At 38.9% G+C, this 22741-nt stretch overlaps 1 protein-coding gene across 2 annotated transcripts in view; it reads left to right on the plus strand.

Annotated features, from left to right (window-relative positions):
- Positions 1-1922: 1922 nt before the first annotated feature.
- Positions 1923-22741, plus strand: part of Glut4EF (Glucose transporter 4 enhancer factor) — a 29934-nt gene continuing 9115 nt past the window's right edge. The window contains exons 1-5 of one of the 2 annotated variants that reach the window (XM_066402445.1): positions 1939-2009; positions 2067-2594; positions 9664-9833; positions 12377-12492; positions 15294-15463. In XM_066402445.1, coding sequence (XP_066258542.1) covers positions 2205-2594; positions 9664-9833; positions 12377-12492; positions 15294-15463 — 846 coding nt within the window. In that variant the 5' untranslated portion in view covers positions 1939-2009; positions 2067-2204. Of the gene's footprint in view, positions 2595-9663; positions 9834-12376; positions 12493-15293; positions 15464-22741 lie in introns of both variants that reach the window. The other variant, XM_066402446.1, reaches the window with a different exon arrangement.

Below are 22741 nucleotides of genomic sequence, written 5' to 3' on the forward strand. Positions count from 1 at the left end.
ACAACCGCTTCACCTACACTACAGATCTGAGCCTTATAGCATATGGAAAACCGTTAAAAACCTCTTGAAAACTTATTGGGTCGTTTCATGAATAAACTATTAAAGGTGGGCAGTTTACCCAAAATGCCAGCCAATAGCGACAATAAAGCATCGCGTTCCTTAACGGTATTCTTCTAAAAGACAAATTTTTCGAGGTCTATACAAAACATATACACAATTGTTTATACAAGTTGTAAAAAATTAGTGGGTTAACGTGCCAACGGGCTGATTCTGGTGACCCCGAAGGCGACAATCGTGAATTTTAAACACTTATCGGACAAATAATTACCACGGCTCGTTGCGTGTTTGAAACACTGTTTAGCGAGTGATAAATAGTGAACTAAAGATATGCAACGTGTGCGTCACAATAATTGTAGCGATCCTTGTTTGTGGCGGGTACCGCCCCCGTGACCATCAGCAATCAGCAGGCAAGGTGACACCTGCAGAAATTCCCCAAAAAAGGCGAAGGATAATCAAGAAAGAAGCGGTCTTGGCAAAGCCCATTGTGTGACCTTTCCCCCTCCTTCTCTGGACAGTATGTAGGTCAGCGCGGATCCAGGCCCAATCGGAAAGCGTAGTAGGGTCACGTGGATTTGTTGTTATCATCAGCTGTGGCCGGGCCGCTATGCTCGATTCCATGGAGCGTGCGTTCCTGCGCTCTCAGTTTCTCTTTGTTAGCACACTGTGGTTCGATATTGGTACTACGGTGTGCCAAAACTCCGACACCGGTACTGACGAATAAATAAACCATACAATGCGAATTATTCATACGTCGTAAATTTTTTCTTAACATCTAGGGCCAGATTCTTGAATATAGAGAGTAGAATTCTTCCGGCGAATGACGTCAAAATGACATGTGTTTGCTGACATTGCACATGGCTGGACTGTGACGAATAATGTATTTTGATTTCGTTTCTAGGGGTCTTTCGACTTCACAAATTCAAAAATTTGCCTCCATAACATTACGAGGATGATGGGTCATGAGCCTTGCAGATTATGAGGATAGAAAAGAGACAAGAAATTGGACGATGTTGCTGAGGAAAAATCGATTCCATGAAGTCAAAAAGACATTAAGAGAAGAACACCGGAAAAATGATTGTAAAATATTTGGAAAAAAATGATGGAATGGATTAAGAAATGTATTAAAATAAAGTTAAAAAGGTATAGAGTAAGAGATGGAAAGTAGCTCCAAAATAGTGAAACGCTCATTACACTCATAACGAATTATTTAGGTTAGTTTTGAGGTTGGTTACATGCCATATAAAAGGAAACATCAGAAACTTTCGAATAAGTCAAAAAATGGACTTAAAAAGTGACAAACTGGCCTTCCACATGTCCATGACTAAAATCAAGAACTATTACTAATCTAAACTTTGGGATATTCATTTACTTTACTTTTAAAACGTACATACCTTAGTAATGTTTATGGAGAAAATGGCAGGATTGCCTAGTTAAAAATCAACAAATTCAATGAATGCAACTCATTTTACGTTCGGTTGGAAGGAAAATGCTTTGACTATATTCACTTCAAGATATGACTAGCCCATGCCATTGTATCCAAGAAACACTCGAATTAATCTGACTAACCAAAATCTCATATCGTTATTTTGGGGGAATTAATGAATCTTTCCCAAATAATCAGGAAATAGTTCATATTTATATCTATGTAGTGAATGCGAAGACATTTGCTGTGGAAAAACTCATGTGAACAACTAACCCAAGAACAACCCCTGATACCCAAAATTAACCAAGCCCAAGGAATCATACTCTGATATCTCCTACGGATACTGAAAAACTTATTTTGTCGTACTAATCTCGTCGGGTTATCCCACAGTGGCCAGGACAAAGATAGAACTAGCGTTCGATCAGCTGTTCTTGTTACGGCATCGACACAAGCCGGCCGGTCGCCGCATCAGTTGTTGTTCAGCCGTTGTACTGGCGTGTTATCAACGACGGACGTTCGCTCTCAAGTATGTGCATATCCTACGATAACAAAATCATAGAGTTGGTTCTTGATGTGTCCGTAGAGTGTTTCAGCCCCCAACAGGAGTCCGTTCAGAAATTGCTGGTCAGGAGACTGTACTTTACCGACCATCGCGTAGTTCTGTGAATGCACCCGTTTAATTTGTAAAATAGCAAAATTTTTTCCGGACAATTAGGCGAAAATGTCAACGGGAAAAAGAATCGCGAAGAGGTCGATCATCGGGACGCGCGTGTGCGCCCCAGGGGAGGACGGCAAGTACTACTCCGGGGTCATTCAAGCGGTGAAAACCCCCGCGAGCGTGGAGATTAACAGTAATTGCATCAACCTTACGCCGAACACCCGCTACACCGTCCGGTTCGACTCCAGACAAGGGAACCTGGGAAGAACCACCGCCGAATTTTTCGAAAACGATCTCATCGGTCCCGGGTTCCAGTCGGTGCTGGGCACAGAATTAGTGCCCCAGCAAAAATGTTTCGTCACTTTTAATGGGCGCGAAATTTGCGGGGAGGTCATGAAACACCACCTCGAAACCGACGAGGTTATCATCAGAATCCATCCCAGTGGAACTGAGGTACGTTGTCAAAAAACAAAAAAATTATGTCTTCCTCGGCTCTTCACTGCAATAATCATCAAACCGAGCCTTCAAGTCCAACCATTTCTTGCGTAGAACACTGCGTAGATGTTCTACAGGCGCATGCACGGAACTGCTACCAAAGGCACCTAATGTGGTACTATCGGAAGCTTTTAATGAACGGCTAATGATAATTGTTAAACTGTTTATGGCGTCGTTTGCCTCTTATCAGGCAAGTTTCCCAGATTTCAGTAACGAGATTTTAATTGCGGAATATACGATTCAGACACTATGGTGAATAAAATTATTGCCATCGTTACCAAATGGCTAACGCAATGTTTGGCTTATACCTCTATAGTTTATCTCGTTCAAACATTGATTTTAACGCAAGAAAACTCGACCCTTAGGATGACCTTCTGTTTTCGCCCTGAGAGACTTTGGGTGCCTTCATTTGTGTCGCTTCTGTATGTCTTATTCTAGAATAATACGGTGAATCTCACGTCATCATACTAGGCGGAAACAAATTAAAACTGTGTGTTTATTATCTAACATCTCGCCCATGCTACGGAACATTTTATTTTTATCGATCACAACAAATAATACCTACATGGTACATAGTATATGCCTGCACTTGCCAAGACATTGCATGTTGGACAAGGACATGATTCTCTATATTAGCAATCCGTTACGAAACTACCTGGATTAGCGACCGATGCCAATAATTGGCTTGGAACGTTCCTGCTGGATATATTATTGACCAAATTGACATTGAACAGATTACGTAATGGATGAAACCTTATGAGGTGCCAGTCTAGTTTCAGGTTAAAAGTGACTAATCTCCATTTCTTCAAAAGTTCCAGCCTATTTTTTGAGGCCAATAACTATTTATTTATTAAAGCACCTTTAGCCTTTGCACCCAGTCTTCACCGAAGCTTTATACATTATTCTGCTCTAATATTCGGGTCTTAACACATTCAGCGCCAGACCGGTCAGACCCAAAGTTGAGAATTCTATCTAGGGACCGCCTAACAAAATGACTAACAGTTACCGGTGTCTGACGTGGCCCAAGACAATAAACACGTTGATTCGGTGAGACAAATTGGAGAAATTGTAAGGAAAGTGTTGACTGATCCCAACAAACATTAAAAAATCCGAACAAACGAAACAGACTAAGTCAGAGAAACACCAAACTCATCCAAGATTTAATAAACAAACAGGAACTGATGTGAATTATTCAACAGGTTCAGACGTTGTTTAGATGATTCACATAACTTGAATAAGCATGTTATCAATAAAACAATTGAGATTAGATTTTGAATTTATCTTAACTTAAGCATACTAATAGACTCCTAGATTTTTTGAATACTTTCGGAGCTCTTTATTTAGAGCAAGTTGTAACTTATCAAAACTTCACAGCTGCATCAAACCTGAAAGTGGCAATCGCTTTTCTGGGAAAAATGAGCTCAAATAATGATCAATGGAATAACAAATTAGCTGAAAATTGAGTACATATTGAAGAGTACATCTTTAAAAATAAGAAAGTTAAATTTTTATATTAATTTTTTTAATTGAGTCATAGCCACATCAAAATTGACAGGGACAATCAATTTTCTGGGAAAAACTAGATAAAATGAGTACTATATCGAGGAGTGTATCTTAAAAAATAAGGAATATACAATGTTTCGATATTTAAAGTTTTTCCGAACTGAGTCACGGTTGCGTAAAAATTGACATATTGATCCGGTAAGCGGTAATGAATGAGTCATTTATGACTGTGGGTTCCGGTAATACGATTAAAAATTGATTGACTTAATCCGAAAAGGTACACACAGTTTAACTTATAAAAATAGTTCTCAAATTAAGGAAGTTTCCGGAATCCTCCGTCCTTCATTAAGGCTAAAAAATGTTGAGTTTCTTTGAACAAAATGTTTGGAAATTTATTCTTGATTTTTTCTTTGACTTTCTGGTATCTCGAAACGTACGATACCCGATCGACTAACTTACAACATTCTTAACCGTGTTTAATATTAATAATAAACCGATCGAATCAGATACACTTGAGTCAACATTCATTGTTCAACAAACAATATTGCCACAGGCATATAAGCAATACTGTCTTGACAAACATCTGTACGATGGCAAGAGGTGTGTCTTGACAACCATAATTCGTTCTAAAAAATAATACTGTTGTGGTTAAGCCAGATTTTACAAATCGATCAGATGTGTGAAGCCAGCTTCAGCTGGTTAGATCCAGTGATCGTACCTCTTTCATATGTATATAACAACCCTCGGCGAGTCAACAACAACGTAGTGGGGGAAAATCGAGGCCTTCGCACTTACCCACCCTATTCTTGGATACGTGATATGCATTTTTTTAAAAACTACTTTAGATGAAAATATGAAAAATTCAATTTGCTATTAAACTCGACACTAATCATTGGTTTTGATTGTTATTGCCGTTCAAGTCTCAGCGATCGATCATGTTGGAGATGAGGCATAAACCACATGTTTAGGGCTTTAGTCTTAGCTTCGGTTCAGAAATTCCAGTCACTTTCATACATATTTTTTTTAATACAAAATCAATGAACTTGCACCAATCGAAGAAATCATGGGCTCTATAACGGTGGGTGCGTGATTTAAACAGTGAGTGTACTATAATAATAGGAAAAGGATTCTACAGACTTCCTATTTCGAGCATAATTGTTGAGATTTGCATCTAATCAGGTTACGTATGCTATTGCGCAGTGATCCACCTGTTACCGCTGTTAGAACCGCCAAGGCTGCTTTCACAACTTTCCCCGCTTTACTTTCACGCGTCCGATTTAATAACCAATTATCTTCTTAAAAATATTCTTCGCTCGACCGAATCCCTACATGAGTCCTGATATTCCTAATTATCCATGCACGTTTCTCGTTGGTACCAATAAGTTCCTATCGGAACAACGTTGCGAGCAAATCGATTTTTATCCGCGAATTTTACGCAAATTTGCAAGTATCTGGGTCGTTCCCCATAATTTTCTAAAATAAGTGAAAGTCCAAGTTCTATGGTTAATAAAGCGTTTCCAAATCTACAGTTGGCACATCTCTTCTTCTCACAGTTTTGGCATTGTTACTCGGGGGCCAGTTGCGACATGGCCCCCAAGATAACCAGATCTAACACCCATTGACGAGGATTATAAAACAATGACAGAAAAACTAGTTTCATTCGCAATGGTTCTTGCTGCCACACACATCACAAAACGACGTCATAGTTCTTGCGAAGGCTACCTCTAAAAATACCAGGGAAAAGAGATGGTGCGGTTCGCGTTGACATCGTTTTGGACCATATGCGCAGATGATTGTCCCGAATGCTCCCGTGACGAAAGGCAGTTGCAGTGCCGTAAAACAGGACGCGGGGTCGAGTTGCCCTAGAAACCCGGCGGCAGGCCCAGAAAAGCACGCGTCCGACCCGATTTAGTATCGACCTGTGACCTACTTATTTTAGGCAACACGTGCCCCGCTTGCGCGTATGTCACATCGACCTCCCAAATTTCTGGCATTCGAACAAAGAAAATTCGGCTATCCAGAAGGTATCCAGGAAAGCGTGGCAACGCCGCGCCTTGCAAATATTAATGCATCCAACAACTATCGGGGTGGGAAAGCGGGAAAGCCTCGATTTTCCCCCACTGCGTTGTTGTTGATTCGCTGAGGGTTGTTGTATACAAAGGAGGAACGATCACTGGATCTAACCAGCTGAAGCTGGCTTAGCCCAACTGATCGATTTGTAGAATCTAGTTTAACGCACAACGGCACTTTTTTTTAGGACGAATTATGTCCATCAAGACACACCTCTTACTATTGCACACATCTTTGTCAAGGCAATATTATAATAGTTATACGCTCGTCGTAATATTGTTTGTTGAACAATGACTGTTGACTCAAGTATACCTGATTGGATCGGTTTATTATTATTATTATTGAACACGATTAATAGTTGGAACATAGTCGATCGGAGTTTATGCTTTTTGCGATACCAGCAAACTGTAAGAGAAAAATATATATATGCAAAAATTGCAAAATTGAAAACTTTTGTATTATGGTTGATATTTAACATGCAAATTGGGCAAAAACGTTTATCAGTGGGGTTTATACTGCTGATTTAATTCACGTCAAAAGCTGATAAATAGCTTATTACTGATAGCATTTTTTGATTTTGCACTGTTATCAGAGGGCGGATTCCATATTTCCTTTAGAATATCTCTCGATATCTAAATAATTGCTATTTACTTTCCAATGAATATTGGAAGATATTATTGCAAAATAACGATAGAAATGTTGTATTTATGAGTACATTTTTAATAACACAACAACAAAGCTATTAAAATATTTGGATTATTATGAGGATTCACTTAATGGGCAATATTCAGTCATCGCCTTTATGAAGGTGACCACAAAGGCTTACATGGTTCAGTTTTCTTGTGTGGCACATTTAAAACTTTTATCAAGTCTTTTATTAGGTCTCACATGTGTGTAAAGTGTTTGAAACGTAATGAAGGGTATGTAAGATTCGGCAAATCCCCAAGAATCGTTCTTTGGAGAAATATTTGCCAAACTATTTGTATTATGGTTGTGAACAACTAATATTTGCGCAGAGCGATCTATCCACACAAGTTGACACTTGCCTCTATTCGAGATTCGCCGAATCTATGGCGATGTTAACATAATGAGGGTTTTTTTCAATCCGTCGCACTCTTAATACTCTCCTTGGTAGCATTCCAAACCCAGAAAGAAGGGTGTTATGAGTCCTCTGTTTAGATTTCGACAAAAAACACCGTCAAATTTGTTGGTAGAATTTCTTCTATAGAGAAATGAAGAATGTGTGAATGCCTAAGGCAAATTCCGAATCTCTTTGGAATCTCATTATATCGAAGCATTAAAAGGCAGAAATCCTAAGAGGTCATAGGTGCATACCGAAGTCGGAAACGGCAGCCCACGGTCGATTAAACATTGCGGACACCATCGCGGCCATGTTAAGTCTTGGTGGTACTGGTAACCGCCGCGTACGGTTCTCATTGTCTAAATGGGTCAGGTACGACCAGTGCCGCTGCTGCAACGTTTGAACATTCCTATGAGCACAGATGCGTAAACAAACAAAGATTTTCATCGAGTGTTGGTTTCTAATTTAGGCGAAACGATGCGCAGTTGCTGGTTAATTAGCAGGCATGTGCGGAATCCACGTTTGCGGGCCAGTGGGTCAATGAAAACGTTACGTCTGTTGCAACCACCCCGTACCTAGAGAACCCGACTTTCACTGCCTCGATCAAACAATCGTTCTTTGCGACGAAACTGCAAGTTGTTTTGGGTAGATCGAGTCGTACGATCGACGTGAGCCAGTTTCCATGGAGAATATATAGGTTATTACGTCGCAAAGAGAATGTTGCTTAGCTGAGGCAGCGTTTCGTAAGCGGCTAAGGTCACACTTGTAACCTATGCGCAGAAGAGATTTTCTTGGCTAGAGACTTTTCGCCGTTGACCCACATTCTAGAAAAAATCTAGGTCGATCGACGCGCTTGCCTTAACTCTCTCGCTTTAATTACGATATTACCATCATCACGCATCTCGGTGTCAAATCCGAACCAAAGTTATTTCGGTTTTTGGGAACGCAGCTTACGCAATCTTCTTTAGTTACAGCTATCAAATTATAATGAGACTTTGCGTGGCCCAGTTTACTCAACGCTCCCCCTGTTCCGTTAACATCGCACCCTTTAACCTAGTTCGCCTTAATTTCATCGGCAATGAAAAATGCTTTTTTGGTTATATGCGGTCTGGTAAATATTTGCCAAGACGGCCGAGAAAATCAATTGTTTCGGTCAAGCTGACTCCGAGGACGACGATGAGTCCTAAGATGGAAACGAGGTGCCAACAATGGATGACTTATTTAGCTGTGCAGCTTTAGGATCGCAAGCAAGGAGAATTGAATAATTGATATATTGACAGTTGGATGTTCACATTTTGAGATTCTTATTAGGTACTTCTCATAATAGCTCGGACAGAAATGATTCCCGTCAAAAGTAATTTGAGGCACCTTAGTGGTTTTCAAAATTGAAAAAATAGGTACCAAAGTGATTCCGTTTATGCAAGTTCATGAAGGATCAAAGTTTTGAAAACGGGAAAAAAATATTTTTCCCCTTAGAACTTCTTAGACGAATTTAAAAAGTTTTTTGGTCTAATAACTTGCTGAGGTTCTCATACTTTGAAAATGTGAGTTAATAAATTGGGTCAGCCTGGTGAAAAAATAGAAATAGTCGTCAAATTTACTCAATTTAGTATGGTGAAGAAGCAAATCAGTTCAATAATTCTAGTTAAGTATAAATCAAGCAAATAACAGTCTTAATGGTGCGCATCTAGTTCGGTATGTACAGCCTATATTGTAAATGTAGATAGTTTTTCTAGGTGAACATGAACTTAAAACCGACTAAAACGTAGGTAAGGTAATAATGTCCGCTGTTTACCAAACAGATTATAAAGTCCGTCTGTTGCCTTATCATCGTCGATAACAAAATAATGGCGAAGGTCGCTTACGTAACTAAATGACAACATACACGCTAGTAAATTGCGGCTAAATCAGCTGTTAAACACCCATCACCATACTTTCACCCGCCTTGAGAAGACGTGCTAATGACTAATGAGCCCTGCAGCTTTGGGGATTGAGGCTGTAAATAGCAGTTGCGAAAATTTGGCGAACTCGTTTCGTAATAATACCAACCTCGCACCCGCCAAATTTGTCGTAACACCCAAGAAATCCCATATGCGACCTAACCATAATGGCCTAGTTACCCACTTCTGAAGCGCACTTGTAATCATAGTACATAATGGATTTTTCTCAAAAGACACGTCGGTAGCCAAAGCGGAACCACTCGTGTGGTTATTTAGCCCGCTTGTAGTACTTTATAGCCGTTCTTACTAGCGGCCTAACGGAACCAGAACCTGTACACTTGCTGGTTCGTGGTTTGTGTCCCTGCGAATTAAGCCTAACTGTATCTCTCAATGCAGTATTATTAGATATTGTTAACAATATCATATTTTCCAGGACCCATTTGAGGTTCAGAAAAAATTGGAAGAGGTGCGTTTGCTGGAATCCCGCAAGTCTGCCCGATTGGCCGATCAAGATACAGATTTCGCCCGATTGGCCGATATGGCAGGCGATCGTAAAAGGACTGCTTCGCATACCATCGATGTTCCTGCACCCTCCTATCACGGGTAAGTAACCTTGCATGAAAGTATGTGTTCAACCCAACGATACTGAACAACGTCATTGTTAATTATTATTGTCGTCGTCCTACACCGGGTATTTAAAAATAATTGCCGAATGCTAAGTGCAGAGGTCAATGTGAATGCATACGTAAAACACGTGTATCTGGTGCAAAAACCTTTGAAAATGACGTTAATGCGGTGCATGTCTCAGGGTTTTTTGAATGCATTGGGGTTCAAGAACCTACTGAAATTATATTTATTAATAAATTATGCAGTCTGTCACGTTTAATAGTCTAAAAACTGACGAGAATACAATGAAAAGTCTTCGAAGATAATTGCAACGTTTCCTGTTGAAATCAGGGTATCAAAAGATGCAGTAATTCCTCTTGTATAACTGCAATGCGGAAGTTTCTCTGTTCTAATCCAACTGAATTACAGGTACGAAAATTCAAAGCCAGAGGAAGATTTCTAAATTGACTGATGAATTCGAGCCCCTAAAAATTAAGCTTCCTGATATGCATATCACAAAAGAAAAATTGGGGAAATGAAAGACGGACCTGGCCTCAGAATAAGTGGCTCTCTGGAACGCTAACCATTTTTAAATCCTAGTTTTGTAGAGAATCATTGTATTTGTTCCGAAGGAATCACCTCCCAAAATATATACACGCTATTTCTGAACATCCTGTATGTGAGAATGGCTAAAATCGAGGCTTAAGTAGATTAGAAACAAACGAAAGAAAGCTATTTTATAAAAAAATTGCTTGTGTTATCCCAACCTGTTGCTCAGTACCTGTTGTACCTATCTCTAAGAAAGAAAACCGAGTTCAAAGTTGGATCTTTTTCTTCAGGAATAGGATCCATATTTTAATCTTTAGGAACCATATTTTAAGATCATTTTAAACTACTTGAGTATGAGTGGACCTAATGAAACATAGACAACACTGAATATCCGTCACAGTGATGCATTCTATAAAGTGTCCCAAAATACAGACCCTATTTAGGTTACTTATTTTACAAAATAATTTATTTAAATCGGTTTTTGTGTCACCGATATACATATGTATGTATGTGCTCAAAACGGTAGTAATTTTTGTATTAAAAAGGCAAACAGGAAACGATGTCGGCTGTCAAAATGAAGACATTATGCACGCCCGTTCGCGTTCTGAAACAATGAGAACGTGACATTGTAAAAAATTCGCAAAACCGAACGAGGAAGTGTGCGTAAACCGCTTTTACAATCGCCCGTGTAAGCACGCCGTACGACCTCGTTCTTATTCGGTACTTTCGTTAGCCACGAAGTGACGTTGGTCCTTTTACTTTTAATTTAAAATCACATTCTCCTGTTATGCGAATTTTCTGCAAAAATTTCTACCAAACAATGAACCGATCCTATATCTCTCTCTCTGGTTTGTACACTTTAACAACCGAAAATACAGGTCATAAAAATCTTTTGATGGCAATTATAGCGTGGCTAGAAGCACTGTGCTACGCTACAAGTAATTATCTCGTCACTGTGTAAGTTTTATGGTCGTTCCTTGAACACCAAACAACAGACACACTTCAAGCCGATTAACTGGACTTTAAGCGGCACAGGACGCTCGGACCTCATCAAATAAGATTAGGCCACGCCCAAAGGTGTATGGTCGAAATTACAGTGCCAGGACTGGGCCTTATTGTAGAAAATTACTAGGAAAGCAACTATGCTTAACTGCACGCCACAACAGGGAAAAATGTTATGACTACAGTATAATTTACTCGTGCGTGGTTACATTGCATGCAAAGTGCACTTTTGATATAAAATGCCGGCGAAAGGTCATATTTTGCTTTGGAAGGTTGAGGATTTTTCGCAGGTTCAAAGGCTATGGTTAGACGTTGAAGTACATTTGTATTGCTAATGAAAAATTTACTGGAATATTTGATCAATAGTAGGAGTGGAGTATCCTGAAGGCTTCACCACTATCTTCAACATATTAATTTTGAAAGGGCATATTCTTGAACTCCAATTTGCACAACTTTGCCCCAGTTTAACGGACCTCGTATCTTTTATGGTTACCGACATCCTCATGGTTTAATTCCAGAAACGAACACCCTGTATTCAATTTTAAATCGCTTCCAGTACTCGAATGATTGATATTCATGACAACAGCAAATGCGATCCGTTTCCTTCTATCAGGTGTCCGAACTCATGTTAAAGCCTCTGGTTGTACAGTTACCTGATAAATTACCAGCCCCAGGTTTTCTTCACCATTGTAAATTTGCTGTTTGCGTATTAGAACCACGTCAATCAGTCATATATTGCCCGAAGACATTCTTCTACAACTTTGACCAGCCTTACGTTTCAATTAACTTCGGTAAATGTGGGCATATATTATTAGCCATACAGCAATAAAACTGAAGACCTCCCGATGGGGTTTTGAGGGTGTGAAACTGGAGAGCGTGGATTATGTTTCCTTCTAATGTCAGTGTTTGTTTAATTTCACATGCCAGTTTGCTTTCCTAACTGGCTGTAGTGTTTACACGGGGTGATGATGATGGTTTCTTGTTTCCAGATCACGCAAAAGGAGGCCCAGTTTTAGCCAGGAGGACAGCCTTCATCCAAGTACTGCTATGGACGAGTGCAGCGCCGCTTTAGTACTGATGAGCCTCTCATGTTCACCTCAGAATGGTAAGGATGATGCCTTTGTCTGTATCAAACAAAGACCTTTGGACTTGCTTATTCGTAGCACTCTAATCTAGTTGCGAAACTTAATAGGTTAAGGCGAGGTACGCTGCATTTGTCATTTCCTCTTATCTTTCTACCGATATTGTTCAGGTTTCAAGGAAGCGTCTCCTTTGTTTGATTTCAGGCCAGGGCCTCGTGATGCCATGGAAATCGACCAATAGGTTGCAGTGACGTCACAGTATTAGGATTTAACATGTGGAAAAAGACACTGTGTGGCGATTAAAAAAAAATTCTCTTAGGTTAACAATCTAGAAAAACTGGATGGTCTTTTATAGTTTTGATCCATTTTTTTTTTTGCAAAATGAGATAGTAATCCATGACGGTGAAACCGGAGGAAGTGACCTCACTCCGATTTTGTTCATCTTATATGCGCTGGTACGTCACATATCTCTGATGATAACGGAAAAATGATGTCATGAACACACGAATACATGCATTTATTTGTTTGCTACGTCCTGTTCTTCTATATGTCATTAGTGTAAATTGAAAGTAACTTGAAACATTATTTGTCCACCTTTCGTCACTAAATTTTTGTCTACCCATGATGTTTGCGACTTCATTAAACTCATTGAATGCGGTTTTCAAGATTTCGCCAACATCAAGGTTTATTGATTTATAACATCGAAATTGGGTATCTAGAAGCAAGGTTACATGTCCATCATAATAGATGTACTATTCGTATTAATGTATTTTATCAGAAATTTATCTTTGGGATTGACGTCATATTCTACGAATCACTTTGCATTCAATTTGTGTGTGGTACATACATACGTATTTCTTTGTGCTGCTATGCCTTAACATACGAATCCTTGACCGTGGAAGTTCGACGTTAAGCAATTACCTTTAATTATTTTTAACTGATGTGGATGTGCCGCTGTTACCTCACTAATTACAACCCAATTGGCCGTTCTATTCTCGGTCTTAATGTCACATTGTTTCGTCCAAGGGACGACGATCAAAAGGTCGTTTCCAGGGAAGTAATTCGAGAAATCTATTTTACGTATATTTATGTATTTTTGCCATATGCCGTGCCGTCGTGATGTGGCTTAATAGGCAATTATTTGATGCATATTGCACAGCGAGCAAGATGGAATTTAGATAGGTAATCTGCTTCGGTATTATGCCGGCCGGCGAAAGCCATTTTCATGAGATTTCTCGGCAATTTTGTTTTGTAATAAGTCGTATACTTCAGGGCCGGGTACAGGTGCAGGATCAGTGGTATCAGCTTTAATGTCATTGAATAACTGGAACATTTATTGATCTTTAGTCCATGGCTAGTCGGTCTTAAAGAAACTGTTAGGGTATCTTTTATCGGTAAATGTAAACGGGGAATAAGTCTTGATTAAAAAAATTACTTAACAAACACGACAAAAAACTGAGTAAATATTTAAGTGTCTCATCATCAACTTTTCCGGTACGCAAAATTTCGTCAGAATACCGCGTGATTGTCGATAAATATAAGGAAATAAAATTTTTACTTTAAATACCCTGTATCACAAGAACTTATCTGTTGCAGACCCACGTTAATATGAACTTAAAGTCTACATGCTTAATTAATACTCTCTATATTGATTTTGCTTTTGAATTGTCCCTATCTTGAAAAGTACGACTTTCCTCAGTCCTTACGGTAACACTGTTATCGCGAAATAATAATACGCCTACACATATCAGGGACTAAACATACATAGAATGTTCAGCAGTCCGATAATAATTAATATATACGCACAATGCAATAAAACTATTAGCTTCATTAAATCGTCCTAAAGGTCAAAATGCATCTATGAATTGCCACAAGAACGTTTGCAGGTCGAAATGAACGTGGACGCAAACGTGGATGCGGTTTTACATTGCGTCCATTGCGGAATAACTTCTATGCACAATTACCCACTATTCGAGCGTACCTTGTAGTTGGGCTTTGACACGGTTTACATCGGGTTTTTAGTTTTTATCTACTACCGGCTTCGAATGTAAACAAACAAGTCGATATTTATGCAAGAAGTTTACGTTCACTTCTCGTAATTTCCCAGTTATAGAGGTTCAATAATCTGCGTTTTTGTTTCCAAATCACTGAGGACGATTAATTGCACTTCACATTTTTTAAATACATCACAAGGTGACGAACTAATCCGATAAAGCTCTTGACTAAGACGACAAAGGTCGTCGATCTCGTTTCGTATATTGTTTTAATGCCGCTTGTTAGCGGCACATTGCACACACATGCGGGCCGCGATTGACCTATATTTGATGACAAAGAGCCGTTTTGGCCTTAGCAAAGGACGCAATAGAAAACCTACTAGAAAGACAGACAAGGACGAATATAAAATTTACATTATATTTACCTATCCACGAATGGTTGCATCCTTTTAACCTTGGATCGACACACATGTGTTTGGAACGACTTTTAATGAGCTGCACGGGTTTTTATAATATTTAACAGCGCTCAATGTAACTCGCCATTAGTGTTATTATGTAGGTATTTAAGTATTTCAAAGAAAAGTTCATGCTGAAGAAACAAATAAAATCGAACAATAGGTAGAACAACTATATTAGTAGTCAGGAGTTATCAGAGTGACCCCAACAAAGCATTGCCCCAAACAAGTTTACGGTTAAAAACCGAAAAAAACTATAATGAATGCATAATTGGGTATTTTCCCATTAATCGTGTTGACCCAGATTGTATAAATAATTATAAATTACATTAACATGTAATTAACTATAATTCTGATAATAATAATAACTTGCAGCCTTCCCTATGTTTGGTACCTCCCCGGGGAGTAGTAGCAGCAGTTCGGCTTCCTTCAGATCAACCCCTTCGCCCCCTCCGAGCACCTCGCCCATTAATTCCTTCAGTTCAGCTTCAGACGAGGGGATCGTCATGGATTATATGCTTGAAGATCAGCCCCGCAAGAAAAAGGTAAAAAAAGAAAAAGTCTTTTTTAATTACATCGAACAAGCTTGAAATTAGAGACCGAAAGAAAGCAACTTAATCATGTAATAATTATTATTCAGGTAGTAACACCATGGTTCATACATTTTAATCGAAACTGTCAGCTACCGTTTAACGTTTCACGGGCAGCAGAACATTAATTTTAATTGGGACCCAGTGTTGCAGTGTGGCTTTGGATACATTTGGGTTTAATAATACATTAAGTATCTACAACACTGCACCATTTTCAACCATTTCCAAGTATAATCAATTCACATTTCAAATGCCTACGGTATAAACAAAAATGACGCATGGTTGGGGCGTGGCATCCCGATCGTGGCGCTGTCATTGGTCTGGCGGACATTTGTCGTCTGACTATTGGTTACAGGTCACGTGCCTTTGTTTACATCGCAGGCACCTCGAATCTGAATACATGGTAGAGCATTTTAGAAGGCGTTATTAATGAACCCAACCATATTCATGAGCAATAGAGAAACTCATCAGTTTCTGTACTGATCAATGAAATCGGGGTCAATGACGCCTCCCTTACACCCACAAAAAATTTGTTTATATTCTTTATTATGACTATATATTCTTTTCTTATTGATTGGTTTATTTTAGATTAATCAAATCTGATTCTCCACTGTTTAACACTGACCTCCAATATATATTGACTTCAGTTTAATAAATTCCTGGTACATCGTAACAAGCGCTAAAACTCTTCTTCAAAGTCTTCAAAAGGTTGCGATTACATACGCGATACAAAAAGGTGGTACTTTCAGATTCTTTATCTAATAATAAGCAGATACCGGCTATTATTTTTATTTCTTCCTCCTATTGTTTCGTCAGATCGCAATGATGGTGTTAAGAAATACCATGGTCGTCGGTTTGTTCGTTTTCTTTTCAAAAGCTTCGTGATGGGCGAGCTTTGGCAGAGGAATGAAAAACATTGCATAGATTTTGTCTACATGCGAGCTGAAGTTGTAGTTGTAAAAATCTTGATTAATACATTTGTTTTTGCCGAGGTTTAGCAACCTATATTATGTTCCCAAGTATTATGCTTGATGTTTTCTCGTGCGGAGAATCTCTATATGAAAAAACCCATCACGTAAAACGTGAAAAAATAAAAAATAATATAATAAAAAAATCAGATTCGTAAGTGGAAATTAATTCACGAAAAATTTCGGTATTTTCACCATCCCATTCCAGTATTTTTTGATTATCCTGAGTGAATAAATCATTGGATTGTGCCTCATACAGCAACTCTGTCATCTTGTCCCACTTTCAGCGCAAGGTGAAACATCTTCAAACCTACGAAAACCACTTGTATAGACCAGCCCGATCGTTCTCAGTTGCATAAAAACCGTCGTTGCGCAATGAAGCGTTATCATTTAAATACAACACGATTGCTTAACAGAAGCGCACTTTCACTCCATCATGGGGAAGAAATTGCCTTTATTGTGTAAAATAGAAATTTTTAGATTGCTTCGTGCTACATTTGCGACTTTCTATGAGTGATGCTGTGGATCTTTTAATTTCTGATGCGCAATCGGTTGCGCAGGCAGAGCCGGATAAGCCGTATAAGCGTCCAATTTCGCGAAATGAGGTCAGAAAAACGCGGAGGCATTTGGGCCTCTCAACGCGGAAAACTGGCCGATGCCATGCGGCGTACGTGTGTATTAAGCCTAATTGACACGGTTTGTGTGCTATAATTACCTTGAACAAAAATAATTGAATTGCCGATCTGTGCAGGCTGTTATTAGGCCGGATTGGAATCGATCCCCAGATAGGAAAAATGCGGTGTTTCTCAAGAGGAAAGCTCATGTGGCAACGATTAATTATAATTATTTATAAGGCAATGTTATTAGGTATTTCACATTTGTATCGCTTTTTGCTTCCTTAAGCAATTAATAACATGAAACGCAGGAAATGCTCTTATATCACGAAACCATTAGCCTACTTCGAGGGATTATTACTTTGCAAATTCGCAGTGGAAGCTTCTCAATAATTGTTCGCAAAGTAGTAAGTTATGTCATCTCTGTCATGCCGCCCGCAGTCTCGCAGTCCACCTTGCCAATGCACATCATTAATCATTTCGCAAAACGCGCCACACCCACCGCCGCTGACCTTGCGAGGCCCATAATTTTGCTTGGGATGAAAAATCCAAATTTTTTAAAAGACACTACTAGAACGTTGCAATTGCGAGTGAAATGTCGGTCGCCCATTAAAGGTTGGAAGGTCGGAAAAGCCGGCCGGCTACAGGCCGAGCCAGGCCCGCGGCTAAAATCGAAAATTGCGCACAGCGATCACGGTTTTGCGTCAGCGAATCTCGTAATCAGAGTTTGGTTTCAAAAAACGTCATAGAAATCTTCAGGAATTGCGTTGAAGCTGGCGTCATCGCAAAAGCGGAGGCCTTAAGGCCAAATTGCAACATCGGTTTGTGTTGAATGAGTTACAAAAGTGACATTAAGTGGAGGAAAATTCGATTAGTTCAAGGTTGGGTTTTTAGATATTTACTTGGCTAAAACTATTTATAGTAGAAGAGGATAAAGTGCTTTAACACGACAACTGCTAGGAGGGATTACCAAATGCGTATGATATGTGTCCCCAAGATGATAACGAAATTGTTTTCTGTGTTCTCGCCGTTTAAAAAAAAAACAAACGCAAGTATGCTAAACACTTTTTAGTTCTTAACGCATTATCACTAACTTATTTATATGAATCTCTTCTAAATCTCTCCTATTTAAATGACTGTACTATAGACTGCCATTTTGGAAAATTCTAGAAAATAAGCAATATCTATTGAAAAAGTTCGAACAGCAAGTACATCAAGACACCAAAATCAATATCCAAACGTGTCTTTCTGTAATGAAATCGATCCAAGGGAATTTGAAACCTTCCTTACCCTCCTCCACACCAAGGTATTGCTGACGAGAACATGAACTTCAACTTGGGGAATGCGCCGTGGAAATGACTAATACAAACAAAACTGAAAAGATTGCCAAGAAAACCGTAAAAATAAATTCAACAGAAAAATATCTGGGCTCTACACGTGTTTGTAACTCGTGTTTGAGCGTAGAACTGCGTCAGTTATCTAATTATTTACAATTGAAGAGGGCGGCGTGAATAACTGTTTACTACTATGAAGATCTCATAAATACACACCTATATTGTTACGATTTTTGTTTGAAAAACGTGTCCCAATATGGTTATAATGGAAGCAATGTAAAAGTAGTTTCTAGAATAATATGGAATGTGCGTTATGACCTCGCTCAATACAACTCTGATTGGCCATCGGCATTTGCGAACATTGAACTGCCGAACTGTGCAAGAGCCACCAACCTTGAGCGCTTTTGTTTTGAAGAGGCGAACGTTCGCAGTGTAATTTTACTGGGAAAACGAAAGACAAAAGTGGAGATGTGGTAAACCGAGTAAAGATTGCTTTTTGAAAAACAATCGAGGAATTTTATGCGTAAACCACAAAAACAATTGCCTGCGCATCGGATAATGTACATCTGTGGGAAAAACACGTTTGTTATTGACCTTAACTGTTGAGAATTGATTGAAGTTTCTGGGAAACGACAGAAGTTACCGCGTAACTTCGTAGAGCTTTAATTGTATAATTGGCGCTAAAAATTTTATCTCCGCAAGTCGGAAGAAAAAATGCCACATGTGTTTACTTTACTGCCGCATCATCATGCGATTAAGTGAAATGAGGAAATTGCATTTGTGACGTTCAAGGTTTAAATCAACATCTTTGTTAAAACCGATTTTTGAATCAATATTTTTCATTCAGTTTCCTTTGCATTCGTTAATTCTCTAGTAGACCCTGATTAGTGAACGTAGTGGAACAATAGCAGACAATAGAAGAAGATAGAACAAGAACATTGCAACCAACTGTATGTACAGGGATATTCAATTATCTCCCTCGAATAACAACTTTAACATTTACTATTTAAAAAAATTTAAATTCTTCCCATAGAAACGTTTTCCGGGATGCTGAATGCATCATAGGATTTGCTGTCAACTGTCAAAGGTACAGGTATTTTCACTTCCATTTTCACTTCGTTTACACCTACCTATTTCACCTGGTTCAGGTTCGTGAAAGTGAAATAAAAAGTTGAAGTGAAATACCTTTATATTTAACAGCTAACAGGAAGTCCAATCACGGATTCAACTATCCGAGAAAATTTTATTATAGAAAATTCAACATTAGGCTAATCAAATAGTAAATAAGAAAGTTGTTATTCGAATGACAAACTTAATTGGATATCCCTATATAATGAGAGAAACCAAACGGCACTGGGCGGATCATTTCCCACCATCTCCATGGTTCCTCAAAACAATAGACCCCACCCCACAAGCCAGCCAACCATCAGCAACAAACCATCATTCAAGGCTCCTTTGATTTTTGCAAAGCTTGCTGCGCCATTGAAAACCAAACGAAAATAGATTGCATCACGGACTACTGCGCAGCAACACAGAGATAAACAAATTCGAAACGTCCTTGCAAAAACTACACGTGCCAATGTTAAAGGCGGCCGTGAAAACGGTTGCTAAACAATTTCTTGTTATGATAATGTGTCGTAGGAGCAGCGATCGAAACAATTGAGCGCTGACTATATTACGAATTTTTCACTCTCTCTAGTCGTGTGTGTTTTGAAAACTCTACAAGGCCAACTAGATTAAAGTTAACGGACCAGCTTTTTAAATCCCAGCGGAAAGAATTATATAGAAAATGTGTCGGTTACCGATCGAAATTAGGCGTGGCTGAGCTAGAACAATAACAAGAGTAATGACATTAATTAAGTATCTCAGAAAGGTTGGCAACAGTTTATGTGTGAGACAAAAGGCTTTGTTTGTTTTCGCATTGATCACTTATCTACTGATGATTACACAAATTGCTGCAATTAGCTCGTAGTTCAGATAACGAAATATTCGTTTGTTCGAATATAGTACCAAACTGTCTGACAAAAGTTTTCGATAACAAATAAATAAACGATAGCGCAATGCCGGCGACCATCTTGTTGATGTCGCAGCAAAAACAAAAGATCGGCCGGTGAAAATAATTCGAGAAACAAAAGCAAAACGGATCCGAGTTACCCTTGGCCAACGCGGCCTACTATTCCAGGTCATCAAACCCATACTTGTTAGAGGAGGATGATTCCATGCACCAGCCAACGAACTTCGCTTGTTTTATCCTGTTTGCTCTTTCTGATGAGCGGGATTTTTTATTATAGAGCCAAACTAATTATCACTGAGTAGAGCAATTAAACGGGAAAGAGAAAGACAATAAGGATTAGTTTTTTTTGCGCAAATCCACCTGATGTAAACACCTTGCAATTGGTTCTTTATCGCTTGACTTGCACTTTGTTACAAAGACGAATGAATTACTCACTTCGCTCTCTGTCTCTCTCTTTTTCTCTCTCTCTCTTTCTCTCGTGTCCCCCTCTCTCACACACACTCTCTCTCTCTCACTCTCTCTCTCCCTCACTCTCTGTCTCTCTCAAACAATATCGTTGATGTCCCATTGCAGACGCGCACATACCTGCTTCGCGTTTTTGGTCCATGGTTGCAACCACGGGTTATTTACCTTTGGCGGTGATTCGTCCATTTCGAGATTAAGGTCTAAAAAAATAACGGCGTTGGATTCGCACTCAAGGCCTATCAAGATTAAAACAATAACGAAATAGACCTATTCCCGCTGTGCGGTTGATTATTGAAGCCCCATTAACGCTCTCCAGCAAGAAATTTATTTGGGCTTATTGTAATGATCAACTTGTATAATAACGGCAAAACGAAAATGATAACTGCTCTCCCAAACACCGGGTCTTTGGGTGAACGACCGTCCTTCGAAGGCACATAATTTTATAAATAGGCGATGGTTTCTTGAACTCGCAGAAGCGATTTCAGGAAACGAACCACTCTGAACCGCGATTAGTTTCAACGGTTAATTAGGCGGAGAGTACTTAAGATTTCCTGAAGAAACCATGTAGCTGATGATGGTCCCTTATGTAATACTCAGGTCTAAAAAACAGGAAGAGATTTTTTTGTTCATTTTTCTCGTTTTTCTTCTATTTCATCATAATAAATAATAACTAAAATAACACCCATGGGATGGCATCAAATTATCAATAAAATTCAATCCAAGCCTATGGGGCCAAGCCATGTGAGAGTCCAAAAATAATTAAACCAGCTTCAAACCTACATGTCAAGCTCTACAGTATTTTTGACGATGTTTTTAATATTTTAGACGTGTGACCTATTTTTAACTATTCTTTTAATTTGGACCTACCTCCGGATATGGCCTACTGCAAAAATATAAAAAGTAATAGTTTTTTGACAATAAACTATATATGTATATACAGAACATTCTTAACCGTATTGTTAATTTTTTTTTCACATAATTTCACAGGCAATAAGTACGATTCTACACTTCAATACATAGTATTTTATAATTGGGAAATTCACGTCATCTAAAACAACCAAATTTCCATTATTTTTTAACTTTAATTCTGTATCTTAGTGAAGGTGAATGCAAAGAGTCGTAGGACAAATCTAAAAAGATCAAGGCCTAGTACGACTTTACGCCTTATTCCAGCTCTGCGTTTAATTAACTTGGGCACTCGCAAAGACCGGTTTCGATCCTATTCGGTCTCGTCAATTCGGGTAAAATCGAGTCACTTAAATGCGAACACGGCAGATGGCGCTGGTAGGATATTTTCCTACAGGCCCAATATACTTGCCGTTGACATTGCCAATTTCTGCCTACGTTTAATTGACTCGAGATGAACTGAACTGACGAGAACTAATAAGATGGAAACCGGTCTTTGGGTTGCGAGAATTAATTAAAAAGCAGAGCGGGAAGGGGTATAAAATCGTAATAGGCCTTAATCTTCTCAAATTGCTATATCTTGATACTTATTCAATAAATTGCACATTTTCTACAGGGTGCCCGTTTTTATAGACATCTCAATTGTTCAAAGAGATACAAAGTTGGTTAAATGAACGCAAAATCATAAGTAAGCAAAGTTGCGCAACTTTAAGCTTTGGATGTGTTATGAATTTTAAATTTAAATTTTAGTATAACTTAGAGATATCCACCGTACCACTGCCGTTTCAAATGAACTTAATTTCTAAAAGTTTTAAAGCAACTCAACTAGTACCCATTTCCCAAACCTAAACACTCCTAATTTGAATCCATGACTGCATAATAATATCCGGCATGAAATGGCGCTATTGCACGCCATAACCCGTAATTTTGGA

Source organism: Euwallacea similis, chromosome 26, assembly GCF_039881205.1.
Source record: "Euwallacea similis isolate ESF13 chromosome 26, ESF131.1, whole genome shotgun sequence".
Taxonomy (NCBI): domain Eukaryota; kingdom Metazoa; phylum Arthropoda; class Insecta; order Coleoptera; family Curculionidae; genus Euwallacea; species Euwallacea similis.